The 21,715-nt window shown below is 43.7% G+C and overlaps 7 protein-coding genes across 7 annotated transcripts; all 7 read left to right on the top strand.

Annotated features, from left to right (window-relative positions):
* Positions 1-86: 86 nt before the first annotated feature.
* Positions 87-1,808, top strand: LSM04_003639 (uncharacterized protein; the record flags this gene model as incomplete). The annotated part of the gene is made up of 1 exon (XM_067337649.1): positions 87-1,808. The coding sequence occupies one exon, from the start codon at positions 87-89 to the stop codon at positions 1,806-1,808; it is 1,722 nt and encodes a 573-aa protein (XP_067192868.1).
* Positions 1,809-3,373: 1,565 nt separating this feature from the next.
* LSM04_006121 (Regulator of chromosome condensation) lies at positions 3,374-5,371 on the top strand (the record flags this gene model as incomplete). Its single annotated transcript, XM_067337648.1, has 1 exon — positions 3,374-5,371. The coding sequence occupies one exon, from the start codon at positions 3,374-3,376 to the stop codon at positions 5,369-5,371; it is 1,998 nt and encodes a 665-aa protein (XP_067192909.1).
* A 1,424-nt stretch (positions 5,372-6,795) lies between these two features.
* Positions 6,796-9,126, top strand: LSM04_006553 (Protein kinase domain; the record flags this gene model as incomplete). Its single annotated transcript, XM_067337647.1, has 2 exons — positions 6,796-8,035; positions 8,201-9,126. The coding sequence occupies 2 exons, from the start codon at positions 6,796-6,798 to the stop codon at positions 9,124-9,126; spliced, it is 2,166 nt and encodes a 721-aa protein (XP_067192919.1).
* A 1,347-nt stretch (positions 9,127-10,473) lies between these two features.
* On the top strand, positions 10,474-12,135 carry LSM04_003071 (WD40 repeat; the record flags this gene model as incomplete). The annotated part of the gene is made up of 1 exon (XM_067337646.1): positions 10,474-12,135. One exon carries the CDS (start codon positions 10,474-10,476, stop codon positions 12,133-12,135), a length of 1,662 nt encoding a protein of 553 aa, XP_067192849.1.
* Positions 12,136-13,799: 1,664 nt separating this feature from the next.
* LSM04_007622 (Kinesin motor domain) lies at positions 13,800-16,643 on the top strand (the record flags this gene model as incomplete). The annotated part of the gene is made up of 1 exon (XM_067337645.1): positions 13,800-16,643. One exon carries the CDS (start codon positions 13,800-13,802, stop codon positions 16,641-16,643), a length of 2,844 nt encoding a protein of 947 aa, XP_067192940.1.
* Positions 16,644-17,466: 823 nt separating this feature from the next.
* Positions 17,467-19,392, top strand: LSM04_009230 (Cilia- and flagella-associated protein 206; the record flags this gene model as incomplete). Its single annotated transcript, XM_067337643.1, has 1 exon — positions 17,467-19,392. One exon carries the CDS (start codon positions 17,467-17,469, stop codon positions 19,390-19,392), a length of 1,926 nt encoding a protein of 641 aa, XP_067192979.1.
* Positions 19,393-19,671: 279 nt separating this feature from the next.
* On the top strand, positions 19,672-20,943 carry LSM04_003079 (Peptidase M20; the record flags this gene model as incomplete). The annotated part of the gene is made up of 1 exon (XM_067337642.1): positions 19,672-20,943. The coding sequence occupies one exon, from the start codon at positions 19,672-19,674 to the stop codon at positions 20,941-20,943; it is 1,272 nt and encodes a 423-aa protein (XP_067192850.1).
* Positions 20,944-21,715: the final 772 nt, after the last annotated feature.

Below are 21,715 nucleotides of genomic sequence, written 5' to 3'. Positions count from 1 at the left end.
TTCTTTTTTCTTTCCTTTCTTGTTTCCCTTCGTTTCTGTATATGTATATTACAGGATTCTTACAAGCAAAGGAGAGAAAACCAAACATGTCTTGTTCGAAAGAGGATCTTGTAAATCCTCTTCGCGAGTTACTTACGAAGTACGGGATTCACAACGCCCGGGTAAACGTGGAAATATTGCCACCGGCGCGAAGAAACGAGAATGGCATTTCTGTGCAGAGAGATGAATTAACTATTTCAATACAAGAGAGAAGCGAGTCTGAGATGCCCTTGATAAGGGATGAACCTGTGCGTCAACTTCTCGACTCAAAACCACGGGTTTCATCGCAGCAACCATATGTATTCCAGGAGCAATCCGAGTTTTCGACACAGTCAATAACGATAACTACAGCGGGTCTACCGGGAATGGAGAGTATAAACAACGTGAAAGAGTATCAAGAAGATGATGAAATTAAAGAAAAAGGAAAAACAGCTTTACTTTCTGAAACAGCACGACCATCTCATGGCTTTGACCAGCCTTTAACTACTACTACCCCTACACTACACGTGGAGAAGAAGAGTACGGATGTACACCTCAAACCACCCCAACAGTCAAGCGAGAAGGACGATGATATGTATGAGATACGGAAATCCGGCGATACAGGAATTGCACAATCACAATCACAGATTGTGCCTCCTCATCCACCAGAGGTATGTCGTGGTTCAAGAAATTCCCGATCGTCTATTACGTCAGGGACACCGGGCTCTCGCACTGGTAGTGTGGCAATCGTAGAAGAAAGTAGGAAAAATTCACAAGAATGCTCTTCTCCAGGGTCAGTGTTAAGCCCTGAGACTGGTTTCTCTCTTCACTTCACGGAATCCACAGAACCGACTGAACGTTCTATAGGCATCAGCAATTCTCGAAAGGTTAGTGCTGTGCAGTTATTGGAGTCTCCACGGCTGCGGGAAGAAAAACATCAACCGTTTTTCGGTGATAATGGTGTTGCCGCTTCTCCCCCCAGCATTCTCTTATCCTCTACTTCTCTTAAAGTGTCTCAGGCTGAAACAAGCCCGCGAGGCAGTCAGAGCGATGGTGTGGCGTTAAAGTTACCACCAGTGAATGAACGCAAGTGTAGTGGAACGACACCGGTGAAGACTAACAATATCGCTAGCAAGCGTTCCAGCTACAGTGGCAGTAACGTTGTGAGTGATAAGCAGAACAAGACAACCACAACACCAACGGAGACTTCACGGCTGAACAGCAAACAACGACTGCAGGAAATGTTGGAGGAGCAGCGGCGAATGGAGCAGATGAGTGCGCAGAGCCGCGCCCGACACGAGGAGTTATTGCAAGAGGCCGAGAAATATCTACAAGAACTCCAGCAGGAGGCCACAGGATCAACCGCAACAGCAGCAACGGGGTCTCCTTCGTCTCGTATTGAACTCCGCACGGCCCGTTCGGTCAGTCCTCGTGGTACTTCGACGTCCGACTTATTCTCATCTGCCGCCCCACGATCGCCCTCATCCCACACATTGGGTGGAAGCATTAAAGTAGTGAAGTTTACACTGCCGCAGGGTGGAAGGGCAAAGGATGAGGCAGTCACGCAGTTAAGCAGCAGTCCGAGTGGGGCACAGCATGTCTCTAGCAAGGACAAATTCTCAACACTACTGCGGGAACAGGAGAAAATGCTGCGGGCGAATGATGCGAGTGAGCGGGAGTACCAAAAGTTGCTAGAACAGGCCATCGAGTACCACAAGCAGCAGAAATACATAAAAGAGATGGAGAAGCAGCATGGGGAAAATATGAAGGAACAGAAGGAGGGTGCGTAACAGTAAGTAACCAGATAGGAAGAGACTGATAAAGAGGGACGAAAAAAACAAAAAAGGGGTGAATTGTGCTTTTGATGGATGTAGCGGAAAAGGGGTGAATAAGTCACCTCATACTTCTTTTAATTATTATTATTATTATTATTATTATTATTATTATTATTATTATTATTATTATTATTATTATTATTATTATTAGTTGCCCATGTATACACCAGTAATAAAAGAAAGAAAAAAGAAAACTAAAGAAAAAAAAAAAAACGGTACATGTACGCAACTAAAAAGAAAGTAAAGTGAAGGAGGAGAAAAAAAGAAAAATAAAAAAGTGAACAAATGTGTGGTACTTTGCTATGAGGGAATGAACCTCAACTTTTTTCTTTGGATTGCTGTATTTCTTTGCCTTATATAATCTGAATCATACGGTGAGAGGGGAGAAAAATATATACGTATTCGCGTATATATTTATTTATCTACGTCCGTCAAAGGCTCTGACGGAGCAAGATGTTAAAAGATGAATATAAAAGGTAATTCATGAGATCTGTAGCATTTAGAATGAGAAAAAAAGAAACAGCGACAGCAACAACACGTTTTTTTTTTGACTCTGCTTGTGCACACTTTTGTAATTGGAACATTTGATTCCGTTTTGCTTTCTATTTTTCATTTGCACCATTGCGTTCAGTAATATCTATCTATCTATGTAATATCTATGTCTTTTGTAATATTTATACCTACGACATATTGTGTATAACAAGCGATGACAAGAGGTGGGTGGATGCGGTTTTGTGGGAAAGCAGACACGCATTTTTTTTTTTGTACACTTTCCGAGTGTTTGGAGGACATAAGTATTTCTTGTATTTTGTTTCTCTTATAATAACTGATTTTTTGCAACTTTAGCTTTTTTTTTGCTTTACTTCCTAGTTCTTTTTCGGTATTTCTGATTCCGAAGGTTTCAATTCAAAGAGTCACGTCGCAAGAAGGCTGATATGTTTTTCTTTTTTTTTGTTTGTTTTATTTATCTCCGTTTTTGGAAATGGATAAGTACACACGCGCCAATAGTTTTTACTGCCAATGTTGTTTTGTTATATTGTTTGCCGTACATACAATATTTATGTATGTAACTGTGTGTATGTATGTATGTATGTGTGCGCATGTGTATGCTTTTCCATGTCTTTTTCTTTCCCCTCTTGATTCTCTATGTGTGTCTAAGCACCTCCCTTATCTCGTTCTTATTATTATTATTATTATTATTATTATTATTATTATTATTATTATTATTATTATTATTATTATTATTATTATTATTATTATTATTACTAATTATTATTGTTATTAATTATTATTAATTATTATGTCTTATCTGGTATTGTATTGGGTATTTTGTATTTTTTCTTGTTTTGTTTTGTTTTAACAAGGTGATTCCTTTTTTTAAGGGACTTTGTTTGTGGAGTTGGCGAGGCAGCCATACATATAATTATTCTTGTAGAAAGTTTGAGTGATTCGTATAAGTTGTAAAATTAAGGGGAAGTTCAAACAAAAGGAGAGGAATAACAACAACAAAAACTTTTTAGATGTACGTAGACCCCAATAATCTCGATGAACATGTTTGCGACGTAGACACTAGTAACAGAAACAGTCAGACTAGGATTGATCAGGTTAGTTGTACCCCTGCATGTAGTCTTCTCCCACGTAGACGAGAATGGGTAAAACTTAATGTTGGTGGAGTATACTTTACAACAACTGTATCCACTCTATGTGCTGATCGTGATAGTTTGCTTCCTCTTCTTATTAACAGTGAACTAGATCGGATGCCTCCCATTGATAAGGACTCTGATTCTGCCATTCTCCTAGACCTTGATCCTGTTTATTTCCGGCCCATTCTAAATTACTTGCGGCACCGCGTGCTTGTCATTCCACCCGGTGTTCCCGTTGCCGGTGTGTTGGCAGTTGCAGAGTATCTTAACTTGCAGGGAGTTGTACGGCAACTAACACCCGAGCGTCATGCACGACGACAACTTCTGTATAGTTGGGGATCCGGTGCATCTGGCGAGTTGGGCACACAGTGTTTTCAGAACATTAGTGTACCAACACTAGCACCCATCACACCATTTGGAGTGCGAGTGGTGGATGTGGCGCTGGGAGCTAATTACAGTTGCGCCCTTACAGATGATGGCAATATCTACACTTTTGGTAATGGCGACTGGGGCCAATTGGGTCTGGGTAGTCAGCGTGAACTGGATGAGCATCCAGATGATAAGTCTGCTGTTATAATAGTACCACAGCGAATTCCGTTGTTTGAGCAAGAACCGGCGGTGCACGTCGCCGCGGGATACGCCTACGCTATGGCCCTCACCGCCGATCATCACGTGTACTTTTGGGGAAATAACAATCACGGGCAGAGTGGTCTTGGCCCACGTCACTTTGATCACGCCACGCGGAAGGTGGAAACACCAACACTTGTCGCCACACTTGAGGGACGTCGTATTGTGCAACTCGGTTGTGGTAGTTTCTTTAGTCTCGCACTTGGCGACGACGGCACACTGTACAGCTGGGGATTGCTGGAGTGTCTCGGCCTTGGCACAGCGGAGGAGGTGCGGGCGAGAGTCGGCGATCCCAGCGTGATTGGGGAGTCTCTAAGTGCAGAAAGACGCACGGTAGTACTTGTGCCACAGGTCGTGCATGTGGAGACAAAACACAAACTTGTGCGTGTACATGCGGGTCAGTGGCATAGCGGTGCGATTAACGCCGCCGGTGAACTCTTCACATGGGGTGTTGGTTATCAAGGACGTCTTGGACACGGTGATAAAGAACCGGCGCTTGTACCACGTAAAGTGCGTGGGGCCCTTACTGGCAAACGCGTTGTGGATGTTGCCTGTGGCTCCTTTCACACGGTGGCCCTCACCGACAGTGGGGCCGTTTACTGCTGGGGTGATAACGCCAGTGGACAGTGCGGGGCAAAGGAAAGTATAGACTCCATCGCATCACCTTACCGTGTGGTGAACCTTGAGTTCGTCGCTGGCGGTGTTGTCAAGGCGATCTCGTGTGGACGCCAGCACACCGTTGTGGTGATGCAGGGCCCACAGTCATGGTGCCGGCGTCCATGCTGCAGTTTAGATCACAGTGGACGTCCAAGAGCACCACATGGGCAAGTATTTACATTTGGTGAGACGGCACGAATGGGCTGCAGTACGACGGCGGGCAACAATGGCAGCAGTAACAATAATAACAACAACGGGAGTGGTGTTATGGGTGGTAGTCTTCGTGGCGTCATGATGAAGTCTCATGATGGCAGAGTGGGCGATCAATTTCGCATTGTACCATTGTTAAGAGATTTAAATGTGACAAATGTTAAGAGTGGATTGCATCACACATTTGTTTTTGCAGAGGAATTGATTCACTCTGAGGAGGCGGCAGCTGAGATGGGAGACTTTGGTGATACTGCTGAAGTTGAAGTGATGGATGACACAAACGTACACTTAGGCAAAACATCAGCGGAGTGGATCAAAAGTAGTGGAATAGTCCATGGAGTAGGGGGTGTGATATCAGCAGCAGGACGCAAAGTGCGTTGAGGTAACGAGTTGTAAAGAAGTTTAGGGGTACGTATTGATGTATTGTTCTTTTTTTTTTTTGCTTTTATATATAGATGGACAGATGATGTTGTTGATGATGGGAGAATGCTGATGAAGAGGAGAAATGGAGAATGAACGAGTGCGAGAATAATGGGCGAACACAATCGAACCTCTTTTGTTTTGAAGTGTTTTTCTTTTTCTTTCGTTTTTTTATCTGTTTATTTGTTTATTTGATTGTTTTTTTCTTTTTTCTTTTTTGTACTTGTTCTGTTTTTCCCCACCTTCATGTTGATCTTTTATTTTTCCTTTGAGGGTTCATCTGCACTTTTGTGTTCGTGGCGTTATGTGTATGTCTCGGCGTTTCTGTGAGTGTTTCTCTCTTCTCTGCAGTACGGTAATATTACATGAAAGAAAAGAAAAGAAATAAATAGTAAAGAATGACTGGTCGCAATGAGGAGCGTGGAAATCCTGGAGTGCGTTCCTGTATGTTGCAAACTTTCGTTTTTTTTATCTTTCGTCTTTTTTATTTGTGATTCTTCATCTGATGTTTTACATGTTATTGTGAATACCATATGAATACTATTTCTATTTGGTTTTCCTGTTTGTTGCTGTTATTTACCTTTACTTCTATATTTGAAATCTCTTTCTCTTTCGCATCTCTGTTGCAATTCTTAGTTTTCGTTCACACCCCCCGATATATATATATATATATATACCCACACGCACAAGTATTTAGATAAACGTTTATTTGTGTTTAGAGAAAAGTAAACAAAAAAAATCGAGGGGACTTAGAAAGATTTTTTTTGTTGTTATTCCTTCCCATTTCCACTCCCCACTGCTTCTGACATTGTATTACACGTCACACATTTACTCACAAATAGGCAGAGGTAGAAATCTAGACAAAAGTACAGAAACTGAAACAGTAAAACAACAACAACAACAACGAAAAAAAAGATATAAATTTAAAGAGAAGAATTGATTATCACCATCCCTACACCCACATTACAGTACTAGTACCCATCTATACTGGTAAATTAAAAAATAGATAGATTGATAGATTGTTATCATTTAAGTGAAACAAATACTAAAACAAGAAAAAATACCCTTTTCTATCTTTTTGCATCGGTTGACGCTATTGCCACCGTTGCTGTTGCGCCATCACCTGTAATAGAGATTCACACGATTTAATTCTGTTTCTGCAGCATCCCTATTACTTACACCGCGTAGTATTACTCCCTCACGGTTTAAGATAATCACCCTTAAGTTGTACACATCCCTCCCTCCCCCCCAGGAAACCCCTATTCACGTTTTTTGTTTTTACTCGGACTAGACATACCGAGTGGCGAAGGGGGAGAAAAAAACAAAAACAAAATAAAGAAGCTAAAAAGAAAGAAAAATATATATATTGGGTGTGAACAGCATTAATGATTGGGGCAAAACCACAGCCGCCTGTAATGCCGGCGCAACGCCATGGCGCCTCACGTGTGGGATTTCTCGCATCGCAGCAGAGTGAGCGGCCGGACTTTCGTGAGGGAAGTGCACTGCGGGAGTACGATCGCCACGGCCGTGTTGTGGGGACATTTCGCTGCGGCCGACTTCTCGGACGTGGTGGTTTTGCAAATTGTTATGAAGTGGAACGTGATGGGGAGTCGTATGCACTAAAGGTGATTGATCGCTCTAGTCTGCAAAAGGTAAAAACCCTGCAGAAATTACACTCGGAGATTTCTATTCATCGTCGCATGAAGCATAAGAACATTGTGAACTTCATTCGCACCTTTCAGGATGATTGGCATGTGTACATATTGTTAGAGAAGTGCAGTAATCAAACATTAATGGAGGTTTCTAAACGCCGAGACCGATTTACTGTTGCAGAGACGCAGTATATTATGCTACAAGCACTTGCGGCTATTCAGTACATGCATGATCAATTTGTCATTCACCGTGACTTGAAATTGGGGAATATGATGATGGATGCTGACATGAATGTAAAGATTGGAGACTTTGGTCTCGCGGCGGAGTTACAGTATGAGGGAGAGCGCAAACGCACGATATGTGGAACACCAAACTACATTGCACCTGAAATCATTGATGGGGCGCATGAGGGTCACAGTTATGAAGTGGATATATGGTCGTTAGGTGTTATTCTCTACACACTCCTCGTGGGAGAACCCCCGTTTCAGACCTCCGATGTTAAGGCAACTTATCGCCGCATTAAACAATGTCGATATGAGTTTCCACCACGTGTGGAAATACCGGATAGTGGAAAGGAACTCATTCATCGTATTCTGCAGAGTCGTCCGGATCACCGACCAACATTAATTGAGATTCGCAGTCATCCATTCTTTCGTAGTCCCGTTCCACCACTTGTGGCACCTCTCTCACTCTTTCCCACCGCCACACGACATCGCATGCAGGGAAGTGGTGAACGGCAGCAGGAACAACAAGAACAGGAACAAGAACAACAACAACAACTACAAATACAACAAAAATCGCAGAAACCAAAAGGAATGGAGATGGTTGGATGTACACCTGTTACGACTCCCAGACAGCCACGACGTGAAGTACTTCGTCCACTCAGTGCTAACACTATGGGAACGGTTCGCCGACAGGTACAGAGCGAGTCCTCAGCAAAGATGGCTCTGCCCGGTGGTGCGTCTTCAAACAGTAATAAGAACTACTACTGCACACAGCGTAATAATAATAATAATAATAATAATAATAATAATAATAATAATAATAATAATAATAATAATAATAATAATAATAATAATAATAATAATAATAATAATAACGATGTGACGCCCACAAGGACGCCTCGTGCAGAGACAGCACGTCAACAACCGCGTACTCAACAACAACAGCCACCACCCCCACCACCACCACCAATGTTGTCTCAACCTTCAGAAGAGAATGAAGAACATGCGGCTGCTCCTCGTGTACAACACTACCAACTGGATGAGGAAGAGAAGAATCATCTCACGGCGTTACATGATCATCTGCATCAGACTCTCTTAGAGGTGCCTGAGCCTCGTGTGCGCGAGGTGCCGGCACCATTTTGCGCCACAGCAGAGGAAGATGAGGATTCACGATCGGCGTATCCTCTCCCTTCTGTGTGGGTTACAGACTTCGCTGACTTTTCCGCAAAGTATGGACTCTGCTACAGACTCAGCACTGGACACACCGGTGTTCACTTCAATGACTCTACAAAGATGGTATGGGAACCCATCACAGGTCGGGTTGAGTACTATGCTCGTGTAAAGGAGGTTGTCACACGTAATAATAATAACAATGTTGTACATGCAAGAGATCAGCGACAGTCATTTCACATGGAATCCTTCCCTGAGACCTTAAACAAAAAGGTTACACTAATCAAGTATTTTAAGTCATACTTGTCGCGTGCACGCAGTGTGCGGGAAGGGGTGGAGGTAGTACGATGCTCACCGTACATGAATCATGCACCATCGCTTCTCAGTGATCCACACATGATTGAAGATATTGTTTATGTAAAGCGTTGGTTGATGGCACCACAGGCGATGATATTTCGTCTGTCTAACAAAACAATTCAAGTGTGTTTCCACGACAAGGCAGAGGTGATTCTCAGCTCTGAATCACGTGTTGTGACATACACGGATACTTCTGGTCACCGCGTTACGATGGCGTTGTCATCTGTGGCATCACGCTCAAAGGAGGTCGCTTCACGTCTGCGGTACACAAAGGATATTCTCTGCGAACTTATTCAGAACCGTGAGCTTTAGGAATGACAGCAAAGTTTTTTCTGTTCTTGCTATTATTATTTTGTTCTTGACTACAACATTATAGGAAGGAAGAGGGTGAATATAACGGAACCTAACCCCAACACGCACATACACACAGAATATAGATTACATGTTTGTGTACTGTTAAAGTGGGCGGGAGCATTTAGATTCACGGTTTCGTCACCCCTTCTTTCTTCTTTATCCACTCAATTATTTGCTTCATCTGTTTAACAAGAGAAAAGAAAAAGAGAAAAATACACGCAATTCCTCCCTTCCCCAAGAGGAAAAAAAAACAAAGAGAAGAAAGGAACATGCAAAGAATGCACAAAGAATGAAACAAATACATATATATATATATATATATATATATATATGTTTATTTTTATATATGTTTATTTACTAGGAATCCCTTTTTTTTGCTTGCCATATTTTCTTCTCTAGATGATGTGTTTACACCAATAAAGTCGTTTCCCCTACCTCCAAGAAAAAAAAAAGGCAAGAAGTCGCCGTTCACCTTTTATGTTACTTTTTTTTGTTTTTTTTTTATTCCTTCTTTGGCTTCATGCATGTGTGTTTTCGTTTCTAAACGTGTCTACGGAGTGCGTTTTTTTTCCATTTATGGGGGAGGGGAAGTGGAACGTGTGAAAACTATTTTATCTCCTTTTTTCTGTTGTTGATGATTATGAGGCTGCAGATTTTTATTACTGATTCCGGATTGTTTATCGTCTCATGTTTATTTTTTTCCTTTTGTTATTTGCTTCATCTATATCAATTCTTTTTTTGCTTTTCTTCTGTTTCTTCTTATCATCCCATTATTGAGCTTTCTGTATACACCAAAGGAAAGAGGAAAAAAAAGAAGTCAGTCGAGTGGACGGAAAGGAAAAAAGGTGAGTGTAAATCTATTGCACTCAGTCCAAAAGGGACAGTCTGTGTTGAACACAGTGGGTAAATAGTAGATATAATTAAATCAGGGTAAAGGAAGCAGCAAAACCAATAAAATAAAGGAAAGGAAAGGAAACAAAGAAAGAGGCAGGAAAACATCCACAACAAAACACAGATCCATAGGAGCATTAGAATCAATTGGCCTTGGGCGTTTCCATTTCCTTTCTTTCTTTTAAAAACCACGTTCTCTTTCTCCCTGTAGCTGAACCTCTATTGTTTATTTTATTCTACTACCACAGGCATAACCACTGGCAATACTAAGAGGTATACCTGACTGGGACGACGACTGCAGCGGTGACTTCGACGACAAAGATACAATCTAATAAGTACCAATAAAAAGAAGAATAAATAAAGTCATTAGTAGGGAATAAAGGGAAAAACCGGTAGTTAGTGGGTATCAAAATAATGGGCTGTGGTGCTAGCAGAGGTGTGGTTTCCTCCTTTATCGGTGTTCATCAGGGTGAGAATGGCTCCAATCAACAGTTCCCAACGAACCTCCCAACTTTTGCGCGGACGAGTGCAAGTAGTACACAAAAGGCAAAAAGAGCATCCCATACCAGCAGTGACGCTGACGGTGATGATGAATTTCTGTCCGACATCACCGTTGGTGCCTCGCAGCAAAGTGTCGGAGGCGAGGCAGCGGCCGCTCCCCATGTGTTGTTTCAGTCGGAAAAACTGACCACTGAGCAGCAGGCGTTGCCCCTCACGATTGAGGAGGATCTCTTTGTCTACGATGACGCCATTGTGTCGAAGGACGAGGCGCAGGCGAAACATTGGCGTATTGAGGGACGCAAACCCCCCGCCGTGATGGGCCGCCGCGTCACGGATAACCGTCCCTCCGGTGCTGGATTTTCCCTCTTCACAGCATCCGGCACTCCCGCCACCACAAGAGGAGAGGATGGGGGTGGTTCGATGAACTTATTTCGATTCACCGACTTTAATGTCGTTGTGGACGAGGTGGAGCTCAGTCGAGATAAATCGAATTATGACACGGTAGAGCGACGGGCATCATTACAGGAAAGCCTCACAAGGCGATCCGTAGGTAACGCGAAGGTAACGCGTACATTCAGTGCTATGCCCAATACAGTCACCGCACTAATACGTAATACTGAGGCATCATCATCAAAGACTTCAAAACGTCCACTGCGTCACTTTACAGTACATACACTTATTGGTCACGCGGCGCGTGTGAAGTGTTTGGCGGTGGCACCTAATGAACGCAGTCTTGTAAGTTGTGCCTGTACAGATGCGTCTGTCACACTACGTGGACTTGCAAGCGGCGCTGAAGAGGGAATCTTTACTGGACACCACGATACCGTTATATGCACAACCATATCTCCCGATGGTAAGTTCCTCGCGACGACAAGCAAGGACCATACACTTACACTGTGGGACGCCACCGTCACAAAATTGCTGTATGTGATAGAACACGACAAGGTTGTCATTTGTTGTTGTTTCAGTCCAGACAGTAGAAGTGTCGTCTCTGGTTGTCAAGATCGTATCTGTCGTTTATGGGAAACACGCAGCGCACAGGAACGATTGGCATACACTCACCACGGCGGTATCATTGTAAGTGTCGCCTATAGTCCCGATGGGAAATATGTCTGTAGCGCCTCCGCAGACAAAACACTGCGGGTATGGTCGACATCATCGGGAAAAACACGCTGGACACTTGAAGGACATGTAGGTATCGTTCTGGCGTGTAGCTATACCTCTGATGGGGCCCATATTGTTAGCAATGATGAGAAATGTCTTTGTGTCTGGTCAACCGAGGATGGATCCCGTAAACTTCGACTCTCTGTGGCGGATGTTATTGGTCTCACACGCCAGCCTGGTCGCGTAGTAAAGCTTGGATGGACACTCTCCTGTGCTGCACCGGGTCCATTTACAGGATATGTTGTGGCAGCATGTACAAATCGTTTTGTGTACATTATTGATATTCAAACTGGAAAGGAATACGCTAGTACTTTCTGTAAAGCACCTGTTTATTGCATGGCAACAGGCCCAACTAGCAAGATTGTTTTAGGTGATAGTTTTGGAAATATATACGCTATGACAATGATGTAGTTCACCTTATTAGTGAATATCAGAAAGACAGATAATCACTAGTTCTTTATAAGATCTTGAGAATGTGAAAAAATATTCGATGTATAACTTGAATTTTTATTGTTTTTATTAATTTGTTTTTCTTTATCATTACTTTATCGCAGACGTATTTCTTTTCGCCGTCTGTTGTTTTTCCTTCATCTTTGTATATTTCTTCTATACTTCTCTTTTTCTATCCCTTCCCCTCCCCCTTTCCACTCACCCACATACCTACGCAAACAAATCAAAAAAAAAAAAATGGCACATTATTTATGCATTTTATCCTCCTGTCTTTTTTCATTTTTGTTTTTTTCCCTTTCCTGGACGCTATTGAACATCCTTCTTGGCATGATCTGCGCAAATCAGTGTGTCCGAGAGAATTGGAGAGGGAACAATACACAATAAAGAGGAAAAGAAGAAAAAAGGAGGGAAGAAGATTGAAGGAGAAAAGGAAGAGCGAAAAACCGAAGCAAATTTTAGATATGGGGGAGTATACCCTGTAGTATTTTTGGATCCAGGTATCTCGTTGTTTTCCTTCTCTTTTATTTTTCTTTAGTTCCGCCCCTCCTTTCACTCTCGCCTCTTGATTGATGATGTTTATGTTCACTTTTTTTTCTATTGTTGCCTTTTACGTACTCGTTCATGATCTCAACGGAGTTTCTACACCGGAGCTTGAACAGAAAGCGGAAAAGTACGTAAAAATCGAAACGAAACAATGACAAAAAAAAAAAAAATGAAGAACAACAACGGTAATTACTAATGTCAGAAGAAGAGAAAGGGAATATCTGAGAGGTTTTGCAAGGAGAGGGGGGGGGGGGGGCAAAAGATGATGGATTGCTTCTTGGAGGTGTACCACTGCCTATATTTCTTTCTACCTCTCCCCCCATTTACATTTCTATAATTACTGTATATATATATATTTCTGTTCATGTGTGCATTTATTAGCGTGGAGAGGGGGGCCTCTTTTCTTGGCATCATTGGAGGATGGAAACGAAATATGTTTGGCCTTATTCCTTTTTTTCTTTCATTTTTTTGTCTGGCATTTACTTCGTTTTAATGCCATAAGTACCTGTTTTATTTTTCGTATATAAATACCACAATGATTATAGACCCCTCTGTTTATATATATTTTTATTTTCATTTTATTTTTATTTGTAACTTTGATGCTGTATGCCTCTCCACGGAGTGGCTAACACATACCAACAAAAGGAAGATTCCATACTGTCGCTTCCACAAAAAGGGGAAAAAAAGGAAGCAGTACACGAAGGTCAAGGGAAAGAAACAAGGCACCCACAAGCCCACTCCCTTGCACCTTATATATATATATCTATATATATATATATATATATATATATATATATATATATATATATATATATATATATAGATACACACACCGAATAAAAAAAGGAAGAAAACATAGGCTCCATACACTACAGAGAGACCCACGGAGCGAACAGGAGAGACTGGTCTTCTTTCATACTCTCTTTGTGTGCCACTTGTACTGAAGGAGGGCATCGTAAGACTTTTTACCTTGTTTATTCGAATTGTGTGCGTATTTTTCTCTTTTGTTTGTGCATTCTTCTGATTAGTTTTTTTTTGTTTTTGCATATATACACATGCGCACTGCACGGGCTTATACCAATATGCCGTCACAAGTACGTATTATAGTTCGTACGAGGCCCACCGACTTTGTGACGAACAACTTTAATGTTATGTCAGAGAATACACTTTGCATTACGCGCCCCAATGGTGATGTGTCCATAGCTACTACTACAAATGCAAATATCAAGACAATTTCACCAGGTGGTACAGGTGTTGAAGATACCCAGACATTTACTGTTGATGCTATATTGCAGAATGCTTCACAGGAGGTTGTATACAACACAGCAGCTTCTGATTTGGTGGAGGCGGTGGTGCAAGGTTTTAATTGCACTTTGCTTTGCCACGGTCAAAGTGGATCTGGGAAGACGTATACACTTTTTGGGGGAAATGCTTTCCCTACACGTGGATGTGTTCCGCGCGCTATCCAGGCTATGTTTGATATGATAAAGCTATCAAGTGAGCGGGAGTTCAAGGTGAGCCTTACCTTTGTTGAGGTGTATGGTGAGCAGGTGTATGATTTGCTTGGCCGTGGCCCCTCTGCGGCTGCCGTACTTGCCGCTGCGACGAAGTTTGGAGGCAGAGAGAGTGGCGGTGCGAATAAGGCCTCTGTGACGATTGACACCAGCGGGGCGGTGGTGCTGCGCGGGGTGGATGAGCGGGTGTGTGGGGGTGAGGGGGAGGCGTTGGCGGCGGTGTTTGAGGGCCTGCAGCGGCGACTGACTGGGGCGAATCCCCTCAACCCGCAGAGTTCCCGCTCCCACGCCGTTCTCACACTCTACGTGGTGAGTAAAAGTCTCATTGACAGCGACGCCGTTGTGCACCACTCGCGCTTCAATTTTGTCGATTTGGCGAGCAGCGACCGGCCACACGCGGCGGGCGACGAGGCGGCCGCCCACGAGACGCGCGTCATCAACAAATCCCTCGCGATGCTTGAGCAGGTCGTCCTCGCCCTCGCCGCCAACCGCCCGCGGCACGTGCCGTACAGACAGAGTAAACTCACAATGCTGTTGAAGGACTCCATCGGCGGCAGCAGCAGAACCACTTTGATTGCAAACATCTGGCCAGAACCACGGCACACAGAGGCAACCATTGCAACACTTAACTTTGCAAAGCGAATGGTGCGGGTGGAGTCTAAACCAGCTATGCATGCCTCCATGAATCCAGAGGCGCAGGTCAAAGTGCTACAGAAACAACTTCTCAGTTTGAAGGCAGAACTGCGTATGCAAGATCAGCTCGCAGGGAGGGAAGCCATCGCCACAGCACCACTTGAAACAGATGAAATTCAAACCGCACGCGAACGAGTAGAGGCATTTATTGATGGAAATATCCCACAAGTCTCAGTGACATGTGTGCGGGAGATGCATGCCTGTTTTCTCGCCTTTAAATCCATCTTGGAGGAACGAGATGCGATCATGAAGGAGATGGAGCATCAGTTGGCAATAACAACACCACGTCCAGGAAGCAGTTCTAGTGCAAAAAGTTCTGCAAAACGTAAATACAGTACGAGACAACATAATAACGCAGAATCGAGGGAAACTATTAGGTATGTGACTAGTACAATGGACCCCTCAACAGGTGTTGGTGTGGGGTCAACAGATAAACTTAGTCCCGGATTGCGAGAAATGTTTCAGCAGCAAAATCGTAGTGTCTCCTTCAGTGCTCATGCAACCCATAATACATCCGCAGCAAGAGGATCTAATGCTGATTACGTTATGACCTCTGCAATGGATGGAACTGTCCCCACCACTGGAACTCCAACAACAGCAACCGCAACCGCAACAACTGCACCTCCACATACCACTACATCCGTATCTCAAAATACAACTGCATCGGCTGCTACTACATCTGCTGCAGCTGCAGTTACAACAACGAAAACGGCAGCGCCAATGACGACCCTCTCACCTCCCACTGATGAGAACTTGAAGGGACGGTCTTACTCACCAGGATCTTCTTATTCCCCTTTAAGGGATACCTTTGATAACACCCTTTCACCTATGGATCAGCATGCTTCTACGGCCCCATTGCCGTCTGTAAAGGGTATTGGGCGGCAAGAAGGTGTTGTACGTGACAAACGTGTGGCTTTTGAAATGTACAAACGAACACCTAATGGAGTTTGTCAACTAGAAGTAATTAACAATGCACAGAAGCTTGTAGCCGAAAAGAATGAGGAAATCTTGCGGTTACAACATAGAATTCAGGAAATTAAAGCTGATATGGAGTCTAATAAGAAGAGCCCATCACCAGGGATGACAACAATAGAAGAACGTGTGACATCACGGTATGGAACATCACAAACAGGACACACATCAATGGAAGTCTCGGAGAACAGTGATGGCGTTAATAATAACAATAATAATAATAATAATAATAATAATAATAATAATAATAATAATAACAATGGCAATGACGGCTCACTTCCACCCAATGTTTTGCATGCTTCACTGACTGGTGATCTTCGCAACATGAAAGCGACTGAAAAGAAGGCACTTCTCTCCTACACTAACCGTGCTGTGACGAGGGCCTTGACAGAACGAGGTGTTCTCGTCAAACAGCTTAACCGACATCGTGAGGCATTTATGAATAATTTTCAGTACTGGTACAAATCTAGCCTACAATCCACAATCTTACCCCAGAGGGTTAAGGTAGAAGCTGACACTGCAGGTTCTGATGTGCTACCCACACTAAAAAGCACCAATTCTTCTTCTGCTCTTACCACTGCTACACCTCGTGTGACAATATTCGCAGAAGGTGATGGCCGTTTTGTAGACGGTGGTGAACAGTTTGAGGCGGCAGAAATGCAAAGACGATTGCAGAAAGACCCCGATGGTGTTGCGTTTTACGCTGCACAAGATCTTGTGAAGAAGAGACTTTCTTCACGTCAGTAAAGTAGTCATTTCTATGCGCTTATATATATTTATATATTTATATATTTATATAAGTTTATGTATACTTTGCCTGTTTCTGTTTTTCTGTGTATTTTGAGTCGGATTTGAGGGAGAAGAAAAGTAGATCTGTGAAGGTGAACAAACAAACAAACAAACAAAAATAGAGACAGATATATGGTGTTCTATGTAAGGAAATATGCATATGGAGAGGAAACAAGGTATACCCCCTCCCCCCCCCAAAAAAAAAAAAACTTAGAACAGGAACTGTTTCTGTTGAATACATGTACAAATTTATGCCCACTCTTCTTTTCTTTGTGTACGATATGACAAATAGAGTAAAGAGTGAAAGAACAAATGTTGGCGATGATTATGCTTCCATAACATTTCTTTTTTGTTTTTGTTGTTGTTTTTTTCTTTTGTTTTTTTTTCACTCCTTCTGCTGGTCTGTCTCTCTGACGGTCTGCTTTTCTGTAGACCTTTGAGTTTCTCCTGGCCAATTGTTTCTATTTTTTATTATCTTCTTATTTTTTTTGTCTTTTTATGCTTGATCTACATGGAAGGGTACTTTTCTGGTTACACCCAAACTGTTGCCATTCTTACAAGAACGGAGGAACTAAAGGTTTGCTATAGTAGAGTAAGAAAAAGAAAGGTTGTGTGCTTTCGCGTGCAACTTTTTGTTACGAGGCGGTTAAGCAATCAAAGAAAGCGAAGAAAATAGAATTGCAAAGGCAACAAGAGCAAGAGCAAGACCAAGAACACATAGAGAGAGAGAAAGAAAGAAAGAAAGAAAGAAAACGATATATATATATATATATTTCAAGATATGAACGTCACACCGGTGCTAGCAAAAGAAATTGTGAAACGATTCCGGAAACAGACTGGCGGCACGTCAACTTCAACACTCACACCAGAGTTTGCTGCATTTGCTGTGCGTCTCTCACTTCTTGGCTCAACGAATAAAGATGAGAAGGGAAATGTGGCTGAGACTCCAGAGGCAATTGAAGCGATGGCGGAAAATCTCTCAAAATACTTTGCCACATGCTCAACAAATGTGATGGCGACACTTTCCTTGCAGTGTCAGACAGCAGGATTGCGTGCTAATTTTATGAATAAACGCCGTACCGAGCAGGTGAAGCAGGAAGCTGTCACTATGCGTCTTATGGGATCTCTCTGTGAGAATTCTACACGAATGCCAGAAGAGATGCTCAGCGAGATTGCATTCTTCATTTTGCACCGTTACGGACAACTGCGTAGCACTTCTGAGGGAGATGTGACCGTCCGCAAAGAGACTGTAGCCACACTAAACGGCGTGTTGCCACGTGCACAAGTTCGTGCATTTGCCAATCAACCAGCTGAAGAAAAGCGGCGTCAATTGGAGGAGTTGCGTCGTATTGTGTGGGGTATACGACTGTATAATATGGAGGAGGGACGCACAACTGGTGCCGGTCTCATCGTCCTGCATGATACCGCCGCTTCTACGTTATCGGAGTTGCAGGAACGCATCACGCAGGAACTGCAGAAAGCCTCTGCGGTGTGTTCGGATTATGTTGCGTTTCTGCGCTCGCCGTCGGCCGCTGTTGGGAGTACTGAACGACAGGCATTACGCGAAGAATACCACCGCGCCCTCCAGTTATTGCTTAATCTCCGCATTGCAGAAAAACGCCTGGCTGATCTCGCAAACATCATCCATGGCGAACATCTGCGCGCATATGACACAGCTTTAGCAGAACTACGGGCAGTACTTGGTACAACTTCTATGCGATCTGACGGTGTTACACTCCACAGTAGTGTGCCAAAGCGTACTGTCTATCCAAAATTCATTGCCCTCGCCGATGCATACGAGGAGACGGTGCAAAGCTTTGAGACGTTTGGGGAGATACGCGCCCTTGTTGATCTCTCACTTTCACTTGGTACAGTGTCATCCCCCTCATTACCGCCAACACTTCTGGAGCAGGCTCTCGCAGGAGCGAAGGGTGAGACAGCAACGGATCATGATGCTACAGCGGCGTACATCACCTCACTTCACGCATCACCGAATGCACTTTCGTATATTGCAAATTCAGCAGAGCTAAAACAGCATCTTGCGTCACGAGCACTGCATGGTCTGTGTCCGGTATGCTTGGTAGAAGATGGTATTTGCGTTGAAGGGAAAGAAAGCGAAGAAGAAAAGGCGTTTGCAGGATTTCTTGTTCAACCAGGAGAGGACGGCAGCAAGGGTAAGTGGTACGCTTTCTGCTCAGATACTGCCCTTCGCCGTTTTGCAGCATCGCCGACAAAGTATCTGGATACTATCTTGCACATGGCAGAAGAGGACATGGTACTTGTTGGTCTCCTGGATATGTATGATCAACTTCCACGTGAACTCTACATACGCGGTACACGTAAATATGAACCCCGTGTGTCTGCGTTAACAGCAGCAGGAGGAGTCGTGAAACGTCATGATATGTCCACGCAAACAGGTCAAATTGACCCTTACATGGATCATAACTACCGCTGGAATGAGTGGGACCTGCGTCGTCAGGCACTAAAACTTGTAAACCTTCTCAACATGCGTACACACTCTACACAGACAATTGCATCTCACTTTCGCCGAGATAATGCTACACAAGTTCGACCACCACGAGATGATGAAACACAGACTATGCAAAATGCCGCAGTTCAACCACCTCGAACAGTACAGTACCTTAAAGGTCTTCGTGGTACAAAAACCTCTGCGATTGAGACGGTTCAGAAGACCTTTTTATACTAGGTTTCTAACGGTATCAGTAGTGACGCTTCAATTGGAAAATTTCAACATTTGATGTACGGTACAACTCACCATCAGAAGAGAAAAAAAATGGATTGATGCAATAGATGCATTTCCACTTCATTTCTTTTGGTGTTTTTTGCTTGTTTTTTGCTCCCTCACCCCACCATTTTTTTTTATTCCCTCCACTCTGTAACGGCTCTGTTCTTTTTTATTTTTACTTTGTTTCTCTTTCTCTTTACTTGTTTTTTTCTTTTTTCCTAAAACAAAGATTGAGAAATTATGTCCGTGAAAACTATTGAGCAACGTTTGGTGGAGAGGTTTCTGCGGTATTCCGCTATAAGCAGCCAAAGTAACCCTTTGAATATTGGTAATTGTCTACCGACCTCACCAGGACAGCAGGAGCTTGCTGAACTTATTGCAAGTGAACTTCGTTCAGCTGGTCTCGATGACGTTCTGTGTGATGAACATGCTACTGTGACAGCAGTGCTACGGGGTAGCAAGAAGGATTGTCCGACTGTTGGGTTTATTGTTCATCTTGATACGGTGGACGTTGGTTTAAGTCCTGTAGTAAAGGCACAGCTGCTCCGTTACGAGGGTGGTGATGTTTGTTTAAACAAGGAACAAGATATTTGGCTGCGTGTGGCCGAGCACCCGGAGATTGAACGCTATGCCGGACAAGACATTCTTTTCAGCGATGGCACAAGCGTTCTTGGCGCCGATGACAAGGCGGCTGTAACAAATGTGATGGAGATGGTTACTACACTACAGCAGCAGAAGGAGGAGCACGGTGATGTTATCATTTGTTGCGTGCCTGATGAAGAGATTGGTCTTCTTGGGGCCAAACATCTTGACATCCACTCACGCTTCAACGTGGACTTTGCCTATACGATTGACTGCTGTGAGTTGGGTGAGGTGGTGTTTGAGAACTTCAATGCCGCCAAGGCGGAGATCACCTTCACCGGCGTCACCGCCCATCCCATGTCTGCAAAGGGAGTGCTGGTGAACCCGCTGCTGCTGGCCGTCGATTACATTTCGCGGTTTGACCGGGCCGAGACACCGGAGCAGACGGCGGGCCGCGAGGGGTATTTTTGGTTCGCCGACATCCGCGCCAACCAAAACGAGGCGGTGCTCGGCGCGATGGTGCGGGAATTTGACGAGGCGAAGTTCGCCGCCCGTCTGCAGGCATTACACACCGCAGCAGAAACACTCCGCAGCGCACATCCCACCGCCCGCATCGACGTGAAGGTGCAGCCGCAGTACCGCAACATCGCCGCCACACTCGCGGGCGAAGGCGGCACCACCGCCGTCGAAGTGCTGCGCGCTGCGATGCGGGCCGCAGGTGTGACGCCCAAAGAAACGCCCATGCGGGGCGGAACAGACGGCGCCGCACTCGCAGCCCACGGCCTGCCAACACCAAACTACTTCACGGGCGCACACAACTTCCACTCCAAGTTCGAATTCCTCCCAGTTCCCGCTTTTGTGAAGTCCTACGAGGTGACGCGGCACATTGTCTTTGAGACAGCAAAGGTACAGAGGTCAAAAAAGGAGTGAGTCCATGGGGGTCTGGTGGGGGGCAGGATCGTCTTTGAACGTAAGGGACATGTTGGTAAAACTCTTTTTTCTGCCTTGTTTTTCCCCCATCCTTTTTTTTTCTTTCTGCGCGAGTGTGCATCTCTCCCTCTCTCTCTCTCTCTCAGAAAACCACATAAATACACATTTTTCTTTCCCTTGGTGAAAATCAATGAATATTGCTATCGCAAAACGAGACAAAAAAAAAACTCTCCCATAAAGTGAAGGTAGGGTTGTGAAATCAAAGAAAAAAAACATATGAACTCATACAGGGATAGCTCCACGAGTCTTCATTGTTGGTTTTTTTTTTTAGATTTTATTTCTATCTTTATCATGTTTGACAATACGAGAAGTTTTATTTCCTTTGTTTTTTACACGTTACTGCACTTATATTTAGTCGAAAGCAAAAAGAAATACCATTGAGTGGTGTTTGTTTGTTGTATTTTCAAGTCTTCCCCCCTCTCTCTATTGCTCGAATCCTTTTTTGTGACGAGGCAAGAAAAGAAAAACAACATATTTATCGCAATCTGCGCTCTGTTTCATTGTATCGTTCTGCACAATAGCTATTGCTCTTACCACAATCCTTCATAGTAGTGTTGGAGGGTTTTGATGCACTTAAAAACAAGATAAGGTGCTTTCTTTCCGTTTTATTTTTCTAATTTTTATTTTTATTTTCCTTCAACTCTCTGTGTTTCGATTTGTCATATCCAGAGGAGTGTTGCGCCGTGAAGTCAACAAGAAGTGTGCAGCTCAG

This window comes from Trypanosoma melophagium (assembly GCF_022059095.1).
Source record: "Trypanosoma melophagium isolate St. Kilda chromosome Unknown ctg19segment0, whole genome shotgun sequence".
NCBI classification, from domain to species: domain Eukaryota; phylum Euglenozoa; class Kinetoplastea; order Trypanosomatida; family Trypanosomatidae; genus Trypanosoma; species Trypanosoma melophagium.
This window is presented reverse-complemented; position numbering and strand designations above follow the sequence as displayed.